At 31.8% G+C, this 23,575-nt stretch overlaps 2 protein-coding genes across 2 annotated transcripts; both read left to right on the top strand.

The window, feature by feature from the left end:
- The first annotated feature begins 11,383 nt into the window (after window positions 1–11,383).
- LOC8261724 (ACT domain-containing protein ACR10) lies at window positions 11,384–16,999 on the top strand. The gene is made up of 6 exons (XM_002533330.4): window positions 11,384–11,899; window positions 12,561–12,782; window positions 13,572–13,677; window positions 15,603–15,939; window positions 16,261–16,545; window positions 16,637–16,999. Exons 1-6 carry the CDS (start codon window positions 11,746–11,748, stop codon window positions 16,772–16,774), a joined length of 1,242 nt encoding a protein of 413 aa, XP_002533376.1. The 5' UTR covers window positions 11,384–11,745; the 3' UTR covers window positions 16,775–16,999.
- Window positions 17,000–17,828: 829 nt separating this feature from the next.
- Window positions 17,829–23,575, top strand: LOC8261725 (protein SEEDLING PLASTID DEVELOPMENT 1). The gene is made up of 9 exons (XM_002533329.4): window positions 17,829–18,584; window positions 19,309–19,523; window positions 20,037–20,187; window positions 20,286–20,477; window positions 20,695–20,857; window positions 20,973–21,211; window positions 21,438–21,614; window positions 21,838–21,999; window positions 23,130–23,575. Exons 1-9 carry the CDS (start codon window positions 18,102–18,104, stop codon window positions 23,427–23,429), a joined length of 2,082 nt encoding a protein of 693 aa, XP_002533375.1. The 5' UTR covers window positions 17,829–18,101; the 3' UTR covers window positions 23,430–23,575.

Raw genomic sequence — 23,575 nt, 5'->3', positions numbered from 1 at the left:
GTTGATATCCAATTGGGTATAGCTATTTCCATCCAGGTGTGTTGAAAAACTGGCAATAACTGTGAAACATATAATGACTCATTTTAGAAAGGATTCACTCAAAATGAATTATAGATAAGTGATAAATTAATATGTATTAAATATTGACATAGATAAATCATATGAAATACTAAAAATCATATGATATGTCAAAGATCATGGATTAATGATGAATTAATCATAATATGTCAAAAGTCATTAATTACTTGTAATTAATCATTGAAATATTAATGGTCTCAAAATATGTTAAAGGTCATTTCCTTCAATTAGTCATTTTATATTTATCAACCATATTCTTTTATTCAAGGTGTGAAAAAGATCATCCTCTCTTCTCTTTTTTTATTTTCAAGTGTGATAAAACTTAAACATATTTCAAGTTCGTTGCTACAGTTATTGTGGTGTTCATCAACTATATTGATCTACCGTATCTAGGAAACAAACGTCATATCATCTTTAGACACCAATAGTGAGGGGTGAATATATTTTAAGGAGATCGTATGATACATAAGCCTCAAATTTTTGACGTCCTAATTTCTCTTCATTAGTTTCTTGATCTCATTATGCTGGTGGGCCAAAATTTATGCTTTAGTGCCTCTCTTTGAATTCAGAAATTCTCATATTATTAGCGCCTTATTTTTCTTACATCAGTGTCTTATTTTATTACTTTATCATCTATATATTTTTATCGTTTACTTTTGGTTTTTAATTCTGGCATATGTTTATGTTTTATATATTATAATTAATAATCTTAAAACAGATTGCTGGAAAAGGACGACCTAAGGATCCCGTTCTCATTTGCATACTATAGATTATATTCTGAATATATATTTTAGTTATATATTCTAATTTGCAACATATTTAGATTCTAGATTTGGTGATCCTAAATTTATTATTTGTAACTTGTTTTAACAAACGAAAAATACTTCAAAGTCAAGTGTTGTGATTGAGGTTGTTGGAACTCAAGTGCTTTCCCTGCTGTTTTTGTGAATCATAGAGAGAAACTAGAGAAATTCTATAGGCTAAATTTTAAGAGGTGGCAGCAAAAGATGTTGTTCTACTTGACTATCTTGAATCTTGCAAGATTCTTGAGTGAGGATCCATCAACCCTTAATAATGATGAACAAGATTTCAAATGAAAACTATAGTTGATGCTTGGCATCATTCTAATTTCCTTTGCAAGAATTATATGATGAATGACTTAACCGAATCTTTGTATAATATTTATATTACAATGATAATAGTCAAAAAACTATGAGAATCCTTAAACCAAAAATATAAGTCAGAAGATGCTAGTGTTGAAAAGTTTATTATGGATCGTTTTCTTGACTATAAAATGATGGAGTCCAAAACTATAGTTAGTCAAGTACAAAAGCTCTAAGTGATACTGCATGAGATTCATGATGAGGGGATGAATTTGAGTGAAACCTTTCAAGTGGCAGCTATTATTGAAAAGCTACCTCTTGCATGAAAGGATTTCAAAAACTATCTCAAATATAAAAGGAAAGGAGATGAACGTTGAAAAGCTAATTGTTAGACTCCATATTGAGAAAGATAACAGAAACTCTGAAAAGAGATGGTTAAGTTCTTATTAGGCTAAGGCAAATTTAATAGAGCATGGATATAATTTCAACTTTAAGAAACAAAAGGTTGCCTTAAAGCTAAAAGGAGTAATCTCTAAGAAGAGATTTCAAAAAAAATATTACAATTATGATAAAATGGGACACAAGTCCTCTCATTACAAGTTTTTTAAGAGGAAAAGTAATAAATATAAGGCTAATTTGGTTGATGACATCATTCAAGACGTATTTAACATTGTCCTATGTGTTGTAGTATTTGAGGTGAACTCGGTAGGATCCAACCTAATGGAGTGGTGGGTTGACATTGGTGGTACAAGGCACGTGTGCTTAGACGAAGGCTTATTCTCCTCCTTCAATCTTATAAAAAAGGAGAAAAATTATTCATGTGTAACTTTGCCACTTTTGAAATTCAAGGAAAAAGTAAAGTTGTGTTTAAAATGACCTCTGTAAAGGAGCTGTCGTTGAATAATGTGCTATATGTGCTAGAAATTTGTAATAACCTAATGTTTGGTTTGCTGCTGAATAAGCATGGATTCCGCATGGTGTTTGAGTCAGACAATGTTAGTTTGTCTAAAAAATGCATGTATGTTGGAAAGGGTTATATTTATGAAGGGGGTTATATTTGTGAAGGGCTTTTTAAACTCAATGTAACGGTTGTTAAGCATAATGAAATGAATATTTTTTCTGCTTATCTACTTGAGTCTTCCAATTTATAGCATGGCAGACTTGGACATGTTAATTATGATACCTTACATAGATTAATTAACTTGGATCACATATCCGTTTTTCATATTAATTCCATATAAGTGTGATACTTGTGTTGAGATAAAACTAACAAGGTCATCTTTCTAAGCAATTGAAAGAGACACAAAACTCTTTGATTTAATCCATAGTGATGTGTATCATTTAAATTTTTACAAACAAGATGTAGCAATAAATACTTTATCACCTTTATGGATGATTGTACTAAATATTGCTACGTATATTTATTAAAAAAGCAAGAATGAAGCTATAAAGAAATTTGCTCTTTATAAGCAAGAAGTTGAAAATCAACTTAATAAAATGATTAAAGTGTTGAGAAATGATCTAGGAGGTAAATGAAATTATATTTGGTGAGTTTTGTGCAAATATGGAATTATTCATGAAGTCACTACACCTTACTCACTCTAATCAAATGGAGTAGCTGAGAGAAAAATCATATCTTAAAAGAAATGACGAATGCAATATTAGTGAGTTTTGAATTACTTGAGAACATGTGGGGGAAGCCATTTTGTTGGCTAATTACCTTTTAAATAAGGTACCCGGAAAGAAAGAGGATAAGACTCCTTATGAGTCGTGAAAAGGAAGAAAGCCTTCCTATAAATACTTACAAGTATAGGGGTATCTTGCAAATGTAGTTGTGCCTACACCAAAAAATATGAAGATAGCCCCAAAAATTATTGATTGCGTCTTCATAGGATATGCACATAACAGTAGTGCTTATCGGTTTCTTGTGTATGAGCCTAAAATTTCAGATATACATAAAAATACGATAATGGAATCAGAAAATACATCATTTTTTGAACATGTATTTTTATGTTTGTCCAAAGAAGGATTAAGTATATCCAAGAAAATACCAAGTTCATCCAAATAAACACATGAGACTATAGATGAAAATAGTTAGAACCATAGACATGTTAAGGATGAGTTGAGACGAAGCAAAAGAGTTAGAGTAGAAAAATCTTTTGAAAAAAGGCTATTAAGAGTGAAGCTGAATCTATTATGCAAAACTATCTTGGTAATTATTATTTACTTTTGATTTTTAACTCTAGCAGTTGTTTATTTTTTTTATATTATTACTAAAAAGGTATAGGCTATCTTTAATTCTATGTTATAAATGTGAGAGCTCATTTTCTAACAATGAGAGGTCGCCTATAGTATTTCTATAGTAACTTAAGCTTCGCTTAAACACTCTCGAATATTATAAAACTCTTCCTAATCCCTAAATACAACTTATTTTTACATCCTTTAACTCTAAAAACATGGAAAGAACGAAAAAAAAAAAATCAATTATACATTATAAAGTATTGAAGACTCTTTTTTAACCCTAGATCTAGTTTCATTCTTACTTTGGTAAGTCCTAGGTTACTTCTAAGAACTTACACTATAAAAAATTAGTGAAATAGCGATAGATTTTAACTATAGATTGTTTTTGTCGCTATTTAAGGCAGACTTGTAATGGAATAGCAATAGAATAAATACTACGAAATAGCAACCAACATATTCTTATTGTTAATTACGTGTTCCAAACTATTTAGCGACGGACTTTCCATCGCTAATTAATTAAGGATGTGCAGTTATACACCAAATTTAGTGACAGACAATTCTATTATTAATTCGTGATAAACATGTTATTACTAATTAGTGATGCAATATGCATAACTGTCTAATCAACAATGAATCATGATAGAATGTTCTACTTTTATTTTAATTTTTTTTCTCACCTTTTCTTTAGTTCCCAGTTATACATTAAATTAGAATGAAAAATATTATCACTAATTTTACAAACGTTCCACTTGTTTTTTCTTTATCTTTTAGCATTTATTTTCTGTAATAATATATTAGCGACTGAAAATATTTTCACTAATATGTAAAATTATTTATCTCTTTTTATTTTTGTGTTAATTTAATTTTCTAAGCAAATTTTTTCTTTTATCAAAAATCTAATTTCTTATATATATAGATCTTCTTTTTTGCGTTAATCTGTTACTGTCATTTCATGTGCTTATCAGAATTCATTAAAGAAAAAAGTCAACAAGATCAAAGACTTAGGCAAGGTTGCGTCTTCTTCTTCTTATTATTATTATTATTATTATTATTAATTTTTCTAAATTTAAAATTTATTTGTAATGAAAGTCGAGTATTAAAATTGCCAAAATTTTGTTTCTTACTAAAATTAAATATTTTTCATAACTACAAAAAAGATTGTTATAGGATGTGTATTGGAAAAATAGTTTAGAATAAAAGTAAAATGAAGTGATACAAAATTCTTGTGTTTAAATTTATATATAAATAATAATTTTAATATTTGAATTAAAAGTTTATACTTTATACTACAGGACTTATCTTGTTATTAATAATTACTATAATTTACTTTTTCAAATAAATCATCAAGATCGAAGCATAGGCTACTGACACCTATATCTAAAGCATCAAGAAAATAAGGCGCAAGATTAAGGGTCTAAAGTTTTTAATATATATATATATATATATATATATATAGTGATTGATTTTCTACTTTTTGTGGGAAAATCCAGGCTGATTTGTTCATATTGAAGCCCAAAGACCAAAGTTTTCTGGCCTTTTTGATGAAGGATTATTTAATAATAAAATATTGAATTAAAATGGTTGTATTAAGGCCAACCACATATACAGTAGTAATTTATTTTTTAGTTATGAGAGATCTAACAGGTCGAAAATTATAATTATTTTAATAGTGTGAATGTTTTTACTATTTAAATTAGATATCAATTTTACATGTAGTACGTAATTTTAAAATTTTTAATTTCAATATTATACTTTAGCGTTAGTTCAATTTTAGTCTTCAATAAAATTATTAGTTGTTGATATGTTATAAACTCTAACGATAATAAAAAAGAGTTAAGTTAATATTAGAGTTGTTGACTAATTCTATTATTTAAATATTATCATTTAAATACATAAAATAAGTCATTTTTTTTCTTAATTTTGAAATAGCATTAATTTTATATGCTTAAATGATAATATTTTAGTAATAAGAGTTTTGATTTAATTCTCTCTGTTTTTTAGAGATAAGTACAAAGCATATCTTCTAAGGATTTAACCATTTTCACTCCAGTCATTCATCATTATTATATTTTCGTGTTTGATAATATGTGTTTAGATTAATAACTCAAAACATCATTTTTTAACAGTTAATTCGATCTTGGATCAATGACTTAAGCAATTTAATAGTCAAATAATTGAATTAGAAGTTATTAAACTCCAAATTCATATTATCAAACACATTCAACATAATAATAATGGTTGATCGAAATAAATATGGTTGAATCTTACAAATTGAAACCTTTTAACGATGAAAATTCTTTTTTATCGTACTTTATAACTACATACATCTTTATGTTTGAAAAAAATTGCACGCTAAAAATTGTCAAATGATGAAATTATAGTGTATTTCTTTTTATATTTATTTATTTTTTATTGTTAGAGTTCACACTATATTAACAAATTTGATTAGTAATTTTATCGAAAATTAAAATTGAAATCAATATTAAAATCTGATGTCAAAATTAAAAATTTAAAAGTTATTGGCATTTAAGCAAAGAAAATACTGGAAGAAAAGTTCATCAACTTACTCCCTCTTTCTATCATCTGATTAGATTCATATGCCAAGGAATCATAAATTTTGTTCCTTAGCAAAAATATCCTAAACCTATCAATTCACTGTGGTTTTAATATTTCTTTTATAAATAGAAAGTCTTCTATTTTCCATTTTACATTTGGTATAAATTTACCATATAGGCCAAGAGTTTACAAATTGATACATTTTTACCTTCTAATTCAAAGGACAAATCCTCTATTTGTAAAAACTATATTTATATATTATCCACTAGCTAGAATAACTCATGCAAATTATATTGCTTTAATTAGCCCTTCTTCTATCCCCTTGCAATAAATCCAATAATCATTTTTACATTTGTGGCTTGTGGTGTGGCATCTTGAACAAGCAACAAAGAAATAAAGTGTCACGACCCCACTTAAGTGAGGCCACCGAACTTTTCCTTATTACAATTTGGTCCCTCAACTTCCTTAATTACTTACAATTCCATCCTGCAGAATTTAAATTTGACCCCCAAACTTCTTTTTAGCCTTACAATTAAGCCCTTAACTATTTAATTTTGGGCCAAATTAGAATTACTGAAAATACACAATTACAAAAATACCCCTGACCGACATATTTATTTACGAAAATACCAAACTCACAAATCTCCATTAAAACCCCATAAAAATAAAATTATACTTTCAATCCTTATTCCAAAATAAATTTCCAATTTAGTCCTAACACACAATTAAATTAAATAATCAATTTTTCCAAAATTCTTTTATAAACACATCCTTTACAATTCTACCATAATTTTCCAATATATAATTTTACTTATATAAATATGCATTTGGAAAAATTTGAATAACCAAAATATAATCATTTTAAATTAAACCCAATAATAATGAGACTAAAATTAACTTAAATAAAAACTCATTATTAAATATATAAAAATTCCGGGTGTTACATTCTCCCCCCCTTAAAAAAAAAATTCGTCCTCGAATTTTAAAAGAAAAGGGGCTACACTCTAAGACTGAAACTAATTAGGAACCTCTCAACTCCAACCCGGCTTCTAGAGAACTTTCCTCGGCAGAAACTAAACTAAACTACAAGACTCATCAGTAAAACCCTTAAATAAAACTGGCGAACCTCACTTACTACTTCTCGGAAACCAAATCTTTACTTGCTTCCACACACTAAGGGTCCAACACGAGCAAGATCGAAAATACACTTCCTCAGCTCAGACTTACAAACAACTGGATTTAACCTCAAAAAACATTACTAATACTTGGCGGCAAGTCCAACTTATGTGCCACCTCACCAACCTGCCGACAAAACCAAGGGTCCCCATAACCTTATTTTCTTACCGAGTCACATCACTTATGACATAACATCCATCTGATCGCATCAACCGACACAATCATGCCATCCTGACACAAGATTCCTCCTTGACTGAAATCCAAAAGCGTCCTTTATTATCTAACATGGGGCCTACAGCTCCACAAACTTACTCTCACAAAGAACTCACCGTCATCCAGAGAATTCTCAAGCTAACACTATTTACTTTGAAAAATTTACTTATTTATTTACTTTATAATCATCACTGATAAAAACTTTATTATCTTGAAAAATACTTTTACAAAATTGTAAAATCTCTAGCCATTTTTCTTTATATAAAATTCTACAATATCGCGCGCCAGGGTGATGATGCCCCCTATCACCAAGGGTTGCAATGCACAATGTATGATGCATGTCCTAAAATGAATTTATGCATGCCTAACAGTGAAATGCCATAATGCATTCTTACGGAGCGCAATATTGTATTTTAAAACACTTGTTCTACTTAGAAAAATAGATAATGTTCGCTTAAGTTTCTCTGGATTATGAGCGTCCGAAAATACTCCTGCCACCTTTCTTAAGCTTCTTACAATCACCAAAACTCAACCATAGAGCTCTGACATCTACTCGACTTCCCAGGCACTACTTTCGGCGCTACTCAATAAGACGATGCCTGATGCGATGACGAGACAATCCATGACACGATTGCAACCACGCTCTACACTAAAACTGACTGCGGTGCCCACCATCGAAACAACAATCAAAGCTTCTAAAGGCGGACTGCACTAATCACTGAAGAAATAAACACGAGTCTATCAAGGCCGGATCTTCCCATTGCTACAAGCTCATTCTCATGACAAAGACCAAAGACAAGCTTACAAGAAAGGAAAGACTGACTCTACCAAGGTCAAACACCAAGTCAATGAAAACAACAAGATGACATGATCCTAACTCCAGCATTCAAGAAAAATCTTAACTTAGGTCGAAGGAAATCTAAACCTAAGCTTTGATACCAACTTTGTCACGACCCCACTCGTGGGCCCGTGACCGGCACTAGGGAATGGGTAGGCTTAAGGCCACCGAACTTTTCCTTATTACAATTTGGTCCCTCAACTTCCTTAATTACTTACAATTCCATCCTGCAGAATTTAAATTTGACCCCCAAACTTCTTTTTAGCCTTACAATTAAGCCCTTAACTATTTAATTTTGGGCCAAATTAGAATTACTGAAAATACACAATTACAAAAATACCCCTGACCGACATATTTATTTACAAAAATACCAAACTCACAAATCTCCATTAAAACCCCATAAAAATAAAATTATACTTTCAATCCTTATTCCAAAATAAATTTCCAATTTAGTCCTAACACACAATTAAATTAAATAATCAATTTTTCCAAAATTCTTTTATAAACACATCCTTTACAATTCTACCATAATTTTCCAATATATAATTTTACTTATATAAATATGCATTTGGAAAAATTTGAATAACCAAAATATAATCATTTTAAATTAAACCCAATAATAATGAGACTAAAATTAACTTAAATAAAAACTCATTATTAAATATATAAAAATTCCGGGTGTTACATAAAGAGGTAGGCCATTCATATCATATATTTTCTTTTTTATTTTATTATTTTTTAAATCATCATATCTTATACTTATTTAGATAGAGATTTAAGAAAAGAAAAGCAAAAAGTAATGCCATAAATGTTTGACAATGGAGTATGATAACTACATTAATTTTGTCTTCTTACTTTGAGTTTAGATTTTTTTATTTTTATTTAACAAACTATAAGTTATATTATGTAACTATCAAGTTGGAGTCTTTATCTTCCTTAAGTTATCAAGAAACCTAAGGCCTATGTTTCCAATCAACAGGCACATCCTTTGTTGGTGACAAAGTGGTACCTTTCAAAATTTGGAAAATATATATATATATATATATATATATATATATATATATATATGAGAGTAGGAAATTCAATGGTTATCATAATTTTAATGAAATTATGTTTCTGTAATTATATAACTATTAAATTCTAACAAAATAAAACAAATATATAGACATTGAGTTTGGTATCAATTCTTTTTGCCTTTTCTAGCTTTTGATCTTTCAGTTTTTTTGAATATACTTAAAATATCTATTTTAATTATTTTTCTAAAGCAGAATTTAGAGCCACTAAAAAAAAATAGTTCCTTTAATTTTCTCAGTTTATTTTTAAAAAGTAAACATTTTAAAATTGAAAATGAAAAAAAAAAATATACCAAATAGGTGCAGATATTTTTCTTTATCAATCTGTTTCAACTTATATATGAATTATGCAAAAGTTTGATATATTTTAATTGAAATAATTTATACATAAATTCTTTTAATTTTAAATTAGAAAAGAGTACAAATTTAAGGTGTTAATCTAATAATAAAATTAGACCATTTTCAGATGTGATGCCAAATTCAAATTTCATTAAGCCAAAGAAATTAATTATAGAAATATGTTCCAGAGATATCATTTTCTTTTCAAAGAATCTTATAAGCATGCTTCACAAAATTTGGATATGTATTAAAATATCTAAAAGGAATCGTATAAAATACTATGATTTCACTCTATGGTCACTGCACTTAGCAGCACGTGACGTAGCCGTAGAAATTGACTCAAAAAATGATGACATGTTGTTTTCCTATTGGTCTGTATAAACATAGGAAGTAGTGCAGCAGAAGCAGAGCATATTACCCCTTGAAGCCCATAGAAAGAACGTGGAGCGAACCAAGAGAATCCACGTGATCGAACCTTAATGGATAAGAAAGTGGATTAAAGGTAGGTGATCCAATACCCACCAAATATCTCGCGATATTATCTACTTAAAAACCTCCAAGTTATCCGGAAACGATAAATTTATGATACTTTCTTTTTCCCTTGCCTATTTTTTAACGGCGTGGTCGGTCGAACGTGACCCCACTAAGTGGGCCATGGTCGGTTTATTTTTATTACAAAATGAAGATTTATGGTGAAAACAGTTGCAATCTATTTAATGAAAATTAATTTAATTCACTTTTTGTTAAAGGAAACTGGATATTCCTTTAATTTGATAATATATTTTTTATTTATTTTTCTTTCCTCAATAAAATTAAAATGGTGCATGAATTGCACAAATAGTCATATAAGATTCCGTTCTTAATTCTTCTTTTTAATCACTTTAATTTGATTTTTTAATTATATTTTGAATTATTTAATTATTTTAAGAATAATTATATTTTTATCTTAAAAAAATACCTTAAAAATGAGGACTAATAAACCGTAAATTATATAATACAAAACAATTGTTTTCTTATGTTAGTAATAAAAACAAAAATTCATTTATAAAAGAAAGGATTCAATTTTAAAACTTCTTATTTTTAAGAACAAATATTTTTGCAACTTAAGTGAGACTTTAAATATCTTTTTAATTATATTCTTAAGTCATATTATAGAAATAAAAAAAATAATTATAAAAATCGAATTCGTTAGTATGATTATTATTCGTAAAATAGATATTTTATTGTATAGTTTTTATATATAAATAAAAAATATTGATTATGCAATTTATAATATTAGTTATATCAAATTAACTTTAATAATATAGTTAAATTAATAGATTATATCTAATTTTCTTAATAAAGTCATAGATAGAAAACTATTAAAATAGATTAAATATCAATAATAAGAGTGCATCAACTTATTACTAGATAATGTATAATTTAATAAAGGTAATAATTTGAATAAGATTTCTTATGATCAATTCGTTTCATAAAAATAGCAACAAATTCAATACCATAAATAATTTCATAAATACAATAATCTTACCACTGTCTGAGCCGCCGCGTCTCATTGACCCGACGCCTATTCACAACTGTAAATAGCTAAATAAAAGATGTACCACAGTCAAAATTTCGAACCAGTCGTCATTCGCCACGTAGGACTCTCAGGTAAACCTGACCCCAGCAGATAGCTCAGCACAGAAACTTTCCAAAAATATCTCTCAAAGTCTCACTCCCTCTCTTTCTCAATTAAAAGGACACGAGAAAATGAAATCCTAAGAAAATTCAAAAGTGGGAGCTAAAGCTAAAGCCTTTTAATTTCAAAGAAACCCAATTTCTAATCCAAAACTTATTGTTATTTTCTTTGTGTTGTTTGGCATTTAATCGGTCGCTCTCGTTTTTATTTTTGACGGAATCTCCAATCTTTTTACACTAGTAAACAAGAGAAGCACCAACACCAACAATAGCTACTGGTACTAGGCTACTAGCAAATAGAATGAGAGAGAATAGCCAGCACCCAGAAATAAAGTCACCTCATTTTGTTGAATTTGATTGTATTCGAGGCTAAAGAAAGAAAGGAAAGAAAAGAAAAAGGAACGTTCTCTTTTTTGTTTGTTAAGGTGTTGTGGGTACTGGGTAGAATAGAATGGGGATGCTATATGAGGATGTGGTTGTGATTAGTCAAGCAGAGAAGCCAGGTGACTCAACTGTGATAACTGTTAATTGCCCTGATAAGACCGGTCTTGGTTGTGATTTGTGCAGGATTATTTTGCTCTTTGGGTTAAGCATTTCTAGAGGAGGTATGGTTTGTTTGGTTTAGTGGTATCTTTTTGTGTTCTTTCTTCAATTTTTTCTTTTAAAATTTTAATTGAAATTTTTGTTTAGTTAGTTCAAGTGGGGTTTTGGATTTATGTGATATTCTTGCATAGCTTAAAGAATAGTAGATGATTTTTGAGTTCTTTTTCATGGCAATTTTTACTGTGTGGATATGTGATTACTGAGAAAATATATGATCGGATGCTGTGATTTTGTGAAGTTTCATGTCATTGTATGATAAATTTGGGATTGGATCTAAAAGTTATAGGAGAATAAGAAACGACTAGTACTATTTTATTGTTTTCTTTTTTTCTTTTATCTTCCCCTCATTTGAATTTGGAGGAGCTAGCTGAGATTTGTAGCAAAAAGCTAGAAAGTTCATATGTTGGTTTGTAGCTAGGTGATAAAACATAAGGTCTTTGGTTGGCTATCATGGTGAGAACTCGTTGTAAAAAAGATAGGATTCTTGTGGTGCATTGGTTTGTGCTTTTAGTGTACAATGCTTGCTTGTGTTATTCCGATTTTCTTTTATTCCTTTTGAGATATTGAAACATAAATTGATTGTTCATTGTTTTTTTATTTGCATAGCTCTTTTTTTCTAATATTTCTAATGATTGATCTTGGCCTAAATTCTCTGTTATGAAGATTTGCAAACGGATGGGAAATGGTGTTACATAGTCCTTTGGGTGGTGGGAAAACCGAGCACAAGGTGGAGTTTGTTAAAGATGAGGCTGTTGGAGGTATGTCCTTCATATTTTTCGACATCCGAAATCTCTTACTACAGGCCGAAGGACCAGCAACCAAAGAAGCCAGATGTGTTCCTGCTGAAGTTCTGGTGTTCTTATGACCGAGAAGGGCTCTTACATGGTAATTCAATATCTCATTGTTGTGTTGATAAGTAAATAGAAGTATGAACTATATTATTGAGGACATCAAAATCCACTGCCCTCCTATATGTGCTGTCGGAATATAGAATTGAGGATCTCCAAAAGGAAATGCATTTTTAGATGTTAAACTGACTTGAGAAAAATCTGTTCATAGCACGTGGACCTCTCTCCTTTAGATGTCTTTAATTGTGTTTCCACATTTTTGAGTTCCTCCCTATCTGTCTCCCCCTCTCTCGGGATAATTTACCAAACGGCTAAAGGGCTGACATTAAAAATGCAGTTGTGTACCAATCTTTGTCGTATATTAGAAGTGGGTCATGGTGGCCAGTGTACAAGGTTGCAGTATGTCATTGCTGTATATGATGTGATTTGTTAGTATTTATCAAATTAGTACGTGTGTGCTCTACCAAAAATGACTGTTGTTGTTCCTTGAGATTCAAAATCTGCATATCTAAGTGCTTTCTCGGCCCATTAAGATTTAGAAGACAATGCGGCTGCTTTGATAGCTTAAGACTGGATTGTAGAGAAAGGAGATGGTTTCAATTGACATTTTGTACTTTCCTTATTGGGAAGATTTGCCTCATTTTGGAATATCAAAGACAGTAGCAATCCTTTTAAACTATTTCTTCCTTCTACCTATTATGAATGACTTATTTTGTCTCTGGAAATTTTTTTTTTCTTTCTGGTATTTATGTGCTGTAGTAGAGTCTAAAGCATTTAGGATTATGTTTTAGTTAGTTTCTAATCATAACACTTTTTCTACCTTTAGATGTGACTGAAGTTCTTTGTGAGCTAGAGTTGACAATAAAGAGAGTGAAGGTGTCAACCGCTCCAGATGGAAGAGTGATGGATCTCTTTTTCATCACAGATACCAGGTTGTTCATTCTTGGAAACTTTATCTTCAACTTTGATGCTGCATTTAGTTTTTTTCCCTTTCCTGCTTCAAATGCTATAATTTATTCTTGCTGCATTATCATATTTTATTTGATTTAGCATTTGATGATTGTTTAACATGTTAGTAGAGAAATGTAAGAGAATAATAAGGTTGATTATTAGTATCTACAGCATATGTGCTTTAAATGTGAACGTTGATTTTTAATACCTAAAGCACATGTTTTTTGAATGTCACATGTGCCAAACAATGTTTATGACATGGAAATTAGGATTTATGATAGATAACCTGATTGCATTGACTAAACTTCACATTAAGATAGAATAATTCCAAAACTACTGTAGCAATTTTTTAAGATAAAAAAAGCGCTGCCTGAATAAATAAACTTTATGATTAGGGTTTACTACTTATTGACTAAATTGCATAATATCTGAGTGCTGACATTTGTAATGTACTTGTGTGAGTATTTCCGGTTGCTGTTTGAGTAAGGGTGCAACGACCATAAGGGCAAAAAAGCCTGAACATTTTTAAATATAGTCCCACGTTTGGAACTTAAAATTTTTAGAATTTTAACTGGAAGAACTACAAATGACCTTGTGAAGTTTTTATTACTCCCATTTAAAGAGTTTAAAATTTTCTTTTCTTTTCTCTTTCTTCTTTTCCCCATTTGAGTATTTGACACAGAAATTAAGTGTATTAAGCATTGGTTTCATTGTGAACAATGTATAGAATAAGATAATGATGTTTAAGCATGCGTCAAATGTCAAGCATGTTCCAGATATATGGTTTTCCCATATTCCGTCTTTCAAAATATTTGTACCTTGCCACCTTTTATTGATCTTACCTGCACTTGGGTTGTTATACACTTTAAGCACTTGATTTCCAGCAGAATTATCATTTCAGTTTTTACTCACATTAATAGTTGTAGATCAATATCCTTGGTATCAATTGAAACAAAGTGGGAAACTTTGTGCCCGTTCCCCATTTCTTTGGAAATTATGAAAGAGACTTCTGTTGAGTGATCTAGTGAAACTTGATCAAATGCTTGGGACTCAAAACTCTCTTGATGGAATATATCCTAGATACTCCTTCCTTTCTGTTGATTGACACAAAGGTTTATACTCCGTCTTTGTAATTGATCTTCTGTCGATTTTCTTTTTCTTTTCCATCTTCCGAGCATTTGCCTTGAGACTTCTTCCTATCGAAATTTCATTCAAAATTTGTAAGCTTTCTATCAGGTATATTTAACATCCCAAATTTTAGACCACCTAATAACAATGATATTATTATTAATAAAATTATTTCATTGAAAAGAAATTAAAAATTGAAAAGGGAGTTTATGAAATAGTTTTTGTTTTAATTGACTATATAATTAGCAGGATATGAAAAGAATCATAAAATACTTTGTTAAGTGAAAAATAGAAATAATAGTGCTAAAATGATGTTAATCTTTAGATACTTGTAGAAGTTTGAGGAGTTAATTGCCTTATTTCTATGTCAGACATATGCAGGGGAATAATAGTGAGTTGTAGTTAATGCATCATACATTGCAAGGTGAAATAGTTTATTTTAGTGTCCAAAAGGGCCTATCAATTGTATCAAAATATAATTATCAGTATGTCACCTTTAATCAGCTTCTTCCACAATCCAGATATAAAAAACCTTGTCCACCGTTCCTCTTTGTCATTTTACTCCTTTGGTCAAAGTATTGTAATGCTAGCTGAGAATTTACAACTTTTGAAAGTTGTCTCAAGACATTGCTTGGACAGCTGCAAAATCCACCTGCGTTTTTTGCTTGATTATGTGTGGATTTATTTATTTATATTTCTGGACAGAGACATTTGATGGTTTAGGCTTTTTTTGCTGCGATGAACTGCTGATTGATTAAATTTCACCTGTTTTTATTAGAGAACTCCTTCATACAAAACATCGGCAGGAGGAAACAATTCACTACTTGAAAGATGTATTGGGGGATGCCTTGATAAGTTGTGAGATTGAATCAGCTGGTGCAGAAGTTACTGCATGTTCCCAAGGCTCATCTTTGCTTCCTTCTGCGATAACAGAAGACATGTTCAATATGGAGTTGCCTGATAAACAACGAAAGGGGTTCCTCACCCCCAACCCTGTATCTGTTTCAATGGACAATACCCTTAGCCGCTCTCACACACTCCTCCAATTCCTCTGCAAGGATCACAAGGGTCTTATGTATGATATAATGAGAACCCTGAAAGATTATAATATACAGGTGAATAATCTAAACACTGAAACTGTTTTTATATCAAGTTTTATTATAGAACTTGACTTTCTTGTGGATTGGCCAGAAGGCCTGTGTCGGGGTATTTTTTATGATAAATATGGTATATTGTCTCATTATTCTGTCCAAAACTCGCAACAGTAATTCTCCACAGGAAGTTTGTGAAAGCAGCATCCTTCTTAGTATGTGGTGTAGAACTTGTGCAGATAGATTGTGGTTTTCATGGAAAATTAGAAGTTCCCTTGATGGTCTTTCCTTGCTGGCTTGTTTTTGCATATCACAAATAAATAACCTAAAAGTCTTGTTTTTTAGATTTCATATGGAAGATTCTATGCAACCCCGAAAGGGCACTGTGAAGTGGACTTGTTCATAATGCAAGCAGATGGCAAGAAGATAATCGACTCCTATAAACAAGATGCATTGTGCTCTCGTCTGAGAATGGAGCTTCTGCGTCCCCTTAGGGTTGCTGTAGTTAGCAGGGGTCCTGATACAGAACTTCTTGTTGCCAACCCTGTTGAGTTGTCTGAGAGGGGCCGGCCTCTCGTCTTTTATGATATTACCTTAGCTCTCAAAATTCTGAATACCAGAATCTTCTCAGTACGTCACTTGTTCATTTTTTTTTCTGGTAGCATTCATTAATGTTCTTTGAGACTATCTTAAATTTTGAGCTGCCATTTGATTCTCTCAGGTGGAGATCGGAAGACACATGATTCATGACAGGGAGTGGGAAGTATATAGAATACTGCTTGATGAAGGAGATGGATTTACTGTGCCTAGAAACAAGATTGAGGAGAGTGTGAGAAAAAGACTGATGGGTTGGGATTAGATTTGCTTAATTACTTCAGTTAGGAGCCTTTCACCACCATTGTACAGCATAGTTTTCTTAGCCTGCTGAGTCTGCAAAACAGCTAGGCACTAACCCCCATACAAAATGTAAATCATGAAATGCCTTGAGTAGAAATGATAGAGTTTGTTTTTTTTTTTCTTTGAAATTCTGGAATCGGAATTGCTTCATGAAATCTGATGCTTTATCAAGTTTTGTTTCTCTTCATTTATGAGCATGTTAGGCTTCCCCAATTTAACCAGCAACAACTTTAGCCTACTGCTGTGAACATTTCAAAGGTTCCAATCCAACCCTTGTCACCTGCTCTGTTACAGGCTTGGTTAGAGAATTTGGAGAATAATCCCTTACAGGAAAATTCCCCATAAAAAGAAAAGTCAGAAAATCCCACCAGGTAGCTATAAGATTGCGTGCACGCTCTAAACTATCATTTCAGCAAGAACCACATGTAAGACATTGTTTTCCAGTAGTTGAGTACATAGAACTTTAAGCACAATGACAAAAACTTTACTTCAATTCTTTGCAACTGTAATGTGCTATTTGAATTATAATGCTTTTGATTTTTATTTCTTCTCTTATTTGTGCTCAAGAAAGTCTAAAATTGATAATTGGGATGAGAATTCTTTTTTTTTTTTTAACATATTGAATCTTTTAAATGGAAGCTTAGAATATATAAGAAATTTAATTGAAAAATATATCTTATTTCGAGTATTTTGCATGTATTTTTAAAATTTATATATTGTAAAGTTGGACTGCAAACAAAATTCTACAAAGTAGAGTTTTATAAATTACCTCTCAAAAACATTAAATCATTGAGTGGAAAGCTTCAGAGCAAATTGTTATATAAAACTATATATTATTATTTTTAAACGATTTAAGTATTTCTACTATGCCTAATTTTCTTATTATTTTGACTATTATTTAACAGAAAAGAAAAAAGAAAATTAGAGAAAAGTCTTTCCAAAGAGTTCTAGTCAAAAACACTAAACCACCTTCCATGTCCAAACATGTGGTCCGCAGCCAACACGTGGCCTCATTATATGCTGCTGGTTAGTTCTTACATTGAGAGGTCGTTAATGGCTTCTTTTGTTGTAATTGGGTCCCACTTTCCCTCCAATCCTAGCGGAGATCCTTTCGAATCTTCTCCGCCTTCATCCTCACAAAATCTTCTTCTTTCTCATTCATTTCGCCCACCAAAAACCCAATTTCTCGAACAATATTGATGATCGCCTAAGGGTTTCACAAAATATCAGTTCTTTAAACATATAAAACAGAATCGAAAAAATCAGAAGTGAGAAAAAAAAAAAATCAAATGAGAGCTATGAGTTCACGTTTTCTTCTGATTGATATTCAAAGCTCATGTTATTCAGCTCATCAAATCCCACTTTCAACTCTCACTTATCTCTCAACTTTCTCTTCCTCATTTCGTCGGACACGTGGTGTGCACAGGAAAATTTCCTCGTCCAAATCATCCACACCGTCCGCTATTCACACTCCGGAAGTCCGGAGACCAACTGATCGGTACAAAATAAGAAATGGGTCGCAATCAGAATCGGGCAATTCGGTCTTGGTTTCAACTGGTTCGAGTTCAGTTCCTAATTCTGAGTTGGATTCATTTCTTGAATTGTTGCCATTGAGAATGAGGAGAGAGTTGTGTAATCAGAATGAAATTGGTGAGTTGATTGAAGTTGTATTGGACTTGGGTAGGAAGCCTTTGGCTAGGTTTCCATCTGGGGATTGGGTTATTTCAGAACAACCTGTGAAACATGAGGATTTAAAGCATGCCATATCAAAGGTGATAATACGAAATAATGGTTACCTTTATTATGTTATTTTCAATTACTAATAAGGTTGCATATATGGTTGTATAGGCTCAGAAATCCCCTTTTTCTTTTCTTTTTTAATATTTTACATAAGCTTCTAGCAATTACTTTTATTAGATTACGACGAAAGTAACCTTTTGCACAGAATAATAATATATGTTATGACATGCTTAATTGTGCTGGCATGAAAGGTAATCCAAATGAATAGTGTGATTTGATTGGACCGCTTCTTCAGAAATTGAGGTTTTTATATATCTTCTATATGTATGAGTATGTTAAATAATATGTCCAAAATAGATGGTAATATAAGAATATGACTTTTACACTTTTATACTTTTAAGTTTGATTAGGACATGAGGACTATTTGGTTTTATTATTTTATGTAATTTGGTTGTTAGGTTTTTGGGTCCATTTAAGAGACATGTACTAGAAATTGATGGAGAGATTTAAAATATGCATACTCTCTCTGTAGAAAGTGGGTATCTGTATCTGAAATAGTATTAATTTATGTGGAATGAAAGTGATCCCGTACCTGTTGTATCAACAGATGGTCAGTAGTGATACTTGTGGGAGTGAATCTTCTGATGAAAGTTAAATAATCAATAGTTGTCTGCAGTAAGTATGTTGTGGGCATTAAGATTATAACATACGAGATAGTTAGTCTCTTGTCTGAAAGTACATGATGCTTGTGCTTAGGTTGGAGATTTTTCTGATGACAACCGTTCGGGTATTAATAGTTCCTTGCATCGTATAAGTGCCATTCGAAACCGTAAAATGCAAATTATTGGCCTCACTTGTCGGGTGGGTCGGGCTGTATCTGGAAGTGCTGAAATTATCCGTGACTTGGTTGAGGGGGGAGGTTCCATCTTGGCCATTGGCCCTCCAGGAGTTGGTAAAACAACCTTGATCAGGTACTCACATTTACTTGTAGTCAAGTCTAAGCAATCGAGGTGAAGCTCATTTTGGAAGTCAATATTCAGATGATTTTGTAAACATACAAGTACTTGTAGATATGTGTATGCACAGACAGATGGATTATGCATTTTATGAATAAGAAATTTGCACAAAATATTTGCAGAATCCTTTTATCCTTCTAAACTATGAGCATGGTTTAAGTGGAGAATTTATCCACTTTGAGTTTTCAATTTCATTCTGAATCAGGCAATGTTTAATCTCTCATGATATATTCTTAATTTAAGTTTTGGAATGAAAATGTGACTTTTAAAAGGAGAATAAACGGAGATAGTTACTCATTTGATTTTATTCAGACCTCTCACAGTAACTTAATTTTAGTTCTCTTAATTTTTTAGTTTTCTCTTGCTGTTTTTCTTCTGGTGAAGCATCAAGAATGCAGATTGTTCCCATGCTATACTGCTTGAATATTCAATATGTCTCATTTTTCTGGTGTGTGTATGTATTCACAGAGAAATAGCCAGAATGCTGGCAGATGACCAGGGGAAGCGTGTTGTTATTGTAGATACATCAAATGAAATTGGGGGAGATGGAGATGTGCCTCATGCAGGAATTGGACGTGCTAGAAGGATGCAAGTTCCAAATGTTAATATGCAACATAATGTGAGTTGATTTAATTCTGCAGTTCTAATTGTTGCCAGACTGCATACATTCTTGGATATCACTTGTTTATATATTTCCCATGATGAACTTCTATGCAGGTTATGATTGAAGCAGTTGAGAATCATATGCCGCAGGCAATCATAATTGATGAGATTGGAACAGAGCTTGAAGCATTAGCTGCCAGCACTATTGCTCAACGTGGAGTTCAGCTAGTTGGAACAGCCCATGGAATGACCATAGACAACATAATAAAAAATCCTTCTTTACAAATTCTTGTTGGGGGCATAGAGGTGCAAAGTTACTCCTTTCTCATTTCACTTTATCTGAGTTCATGTGGTTGTGGATATGCTCCAGTTATGCTGTCTGTTAATACTTCCATAGAGTTGTACACTGTTCCAGAACAGCATTTGTGGAATAGCACACTCATTCCTTTGAGATATATGAGTGAATATGTCACCATAAGCATCCATGTTTAAGTAGTTTTATAGTTCATTCTTTTGGAAACAGAGTGTAACTCTTGGTGATGAGGAAGCAAGGAAAAGGAAAGTGCAGAAGACAATTCTTGAGAGGAAAGGACCTCCGACATTCACATGTGCTGTTGAGATGATATCTAGGACTGAATGTCGTGTTCATCACAGATTAGATGCTACTGTAGACACTATACTGTCAGGTATTCGTGTGTTTAGCTTGAGAACCCTTTTTTATGTGATGTTGCATCCATCTACTCATCTTGCCATTGAATTTTTACAAAATAATATCTCATCAGAATCTTTTCTGGTTAACAGGAAAAACGCCTCTATTTGAGATACGGCACATGGATACTGAAGGTGATGATTCCCTGAAGTTCACTCCAATGAATGGAAATAACCTAGTAGAAGAATCTGAGCCAGTGATTATTAAAAAAGGTGATGAAATAGATTCTGATGAAGAGAATGGATATACTCCTTCAATATACTTCAAAAAACACAAGACAAGGGGATATGTGAAACAGAGGAGTTCACCAGTATGTATCTACACTTACAAGGTAAACCAGTTAATGTTTCTTTCTTGAAATGACCATTGGTTACTGACCTTTTACTCAAGTTTCTTACAGAGAGTTTTAATCTAAATTCACATATTATATGAAAGTTTCTTTTGATCTTTCACTTTTATGAGGAGCTAAAGAATATTTCCATGATTGGAGAAGTTACCCGCAATTATCAAGTTTGCAAGATGTTTTGACTATTTCTATTGAATTTATTTTGTTTTAGATCCTTGAAGCTCATCTATTACAAGTGGCAATGGTGATGGGACTTGAGGATGAGATAGAGTTGACTGATGATATTGAAACAGCTGATGCAATTCTAGCATCTAGTTCGGAGATGAAACAGAACCCATGGATCCGTGGTGTAGCTAAATTCCACCATTTGCCAGTATTTGTTATCAAGGTATTTCCATTATCTTTTGATTATAGAATCTTCAAATATTTGTATTACCAGAAGATGATTCCCGAATTTACCTCCATTAATGACATATCTCCCTTGCATGACAACATTTCTTAGGTCGCAGGTCTTTCCCTGCGAGGTTAATTTGATAGCCATTAGAGAAATGGTTGCAATAAGAGTACTGATATATAAGGTACAATATATGATATTTTTTCTGGTTTTGCAGTCGAATACACTGGCACAAATGGTCAAAGCAATTCGTATGATTCTTGGATTTGAATCATTTGGCTCCAAGTTGAAGCAGCCACTCAAAAATTCCTTAGACATAGAAATTGAAGATGATGCACCAAAAAGGAAGCCTACCCTGGAAGAAATTGATGCTTTGGAGGTTCAATTCCTTCCATTGTTGTCTACTTCTATTTTCTTATTTGTTGATAAATATGCAAAAAGTTAAGGTTTCTTGAAAAATATGCAATTTATCAGAATTCACGATCCATAACTGTTCCTTTTCTTTAATAAATTATACATCATTCTGCTTTTCAAAATTTGAACAGCAGTTCACTGTTTTGAAATGAACTTGTAGAAAGCTAACAAATCAATGTTAACTGTCCATTGTCTTGCTTTTGCTACTTAAGAATTAACCTGTAATGATCACAATCGCCCTCTACAGCTCCTACCCCAACTTTTCCTCTCTCCCCTATGGATGTTGTCGTCAATTGCATGGTTTTAAGAAACTTAAGTTGTTTGGAAATGCCATAATTGTAATTCCTGATTTTTGTTTGTTTCTTTTATTTGCTGGATAGCTGTCTTTTTCTTCCATCTACTTTTCATCATTTTCCAAATTATTTGATCATGTTGTGCAAGTAAGTAATGTTGTCAACCTAACTTTGGAATGTATTCATCATCTGTGGCCATTGTTTATTTGCAATCCTAGCATCTAGCATACGAATACATGTAAACCCGAATTTTGCAAGGATTGAGAATAATATCAGGATTTGTTATAGCCTGTCATAATGTACTGTTGAAACCATAGAGAGTCATCTTAAGTTTTTTTTTTTTTTTTCTCTTCTATATAGTGAGAATCCTCTTTGAAGACCTAGAACTCAATGCTGTTAAAAGGTGCTATTATCTGTTTTCACATATTCTTGGATAATATTTTGATAATTCAAACCCTCTGGGATTTGGACCTACAATTATTTTTCCGAAGGACAAAGCATCCTTCATCTGATCTATTAGGTTAAATAAAGTGCTATAATGAATTCTTTTAGCTTTCTTCCTACTAAATATCATAATTTTCCTCTTTATTTTGCCCCTTGTGCTATTCCTTGACGCTATTTTTAGCTGGCCCTTGATTCTCTTCAGATCATATATTTCCCTTTCTCTGGCAGTCTGCTGTCATATTAATTTTGACTATCCATGAAGTTTTATATTATCTGTCTACGCTGAGTTGTTGGAATAAGCAGGTCTACCTCATTAAGAATTTCTTGTTTGTTTATTTCTCTCTATTTCTTGCAATAGGAGGTCCGGCTTGCAATTGAATATATTGTTATCCCTGGAGGAGAGCCGGTGGAGCTTCTTCCCAGATGTTCTGAAATAATTGCTCGGCAGCTAGAGCTTGTCGAAAGCTATCAGTTGACTGCGGAAAATTCAGGTACTGAGCTAAGCCCCAGGTTGCAGATTCTTCCCCTGAGGACAAACAAGAAGACTTCTAAATCCCAAAAGTCTTGTGCAACTTCAGAAAAGGAGACAAACTCAAAGTCACTTACTGGCATGGGGGGAGGTACTAGTGTTTCTAGGCTGCCCTTCCTGCCCCAGTAATCCGATGATGTTCACAATTCAAAAGGTTTCAAATCTCTGGTTGATTGATACCAGTTTCTGTACAGTCACTGTAAATTATGTAAGTAATCCATGTCATGTAATTGTGTAACCTTGTGAATTATGTAATCCAATTCATTTTTAAGTTC

Source organism: Ricinus communis, chromosome 6, assembly GCF_019578655.1.
Source record: "Ricinus communis isolate WT05 ecotype wild-type chromosome 6, ASM1957865v1, whole genome shotgun sequence".
Taxonomy (NCBI): Eukaryota; Viridiplantae; Streptophyta; class Magnoliopsida; order Malpighiales; family Euphorbiaceae; genus Ricinus; species Ricinus communis.
Note: the sequence above shows the minus strand (reverse complement) of the source record. Positions and strands in the feature narration are given on the sequence as shown.

Bases quoted from the DNA above. Each gene is read 5' to 3' on its own strand.
- LOC8261725 (XM_002533329.4), top strand. From the start codon at position 18,102: ATGAGAGCTATGAGTTCACGTTTTCTTCTGATTGATATTCAAAGCTCA. The intron at 20,478-20,694 runs GTGCAAAGTTAC...TTTTGGAAACAG, and splicing joins TTCTTGTTGGGGGCATAGAG to AGTGTAACTCTTGGTGATGA. The intron at 22,000-23,129 runs GTTCAATTCCTT...TTCTTGCAATAG, and splicing joins AAGAAATTGATGCTTTGGAG to GAGGTCCGGCTTGCAATTGA.
- LOC8261724 (XM_002533330.4), top strand. From the start codon at position 11,746: ATGGGGATGCTATATGAGGATGTGGTTGTGATTAGTCAAGCAGAGAAG. The intron at 11,900-12,560 runs GTATGGTTTGTT...TCTGTTATGAAG, and splicing joins GTTAAGCATTTCTAGAGGAG to ATTTGCAAACGGATGGGAAA. The intron at 16,546-16,636 runs GTACGTCACTTG...TGATTCTCTCAG, and splicing joins TGAATACCAGAATCTTCTCA to GTGGAGATCGGAAGACACAT.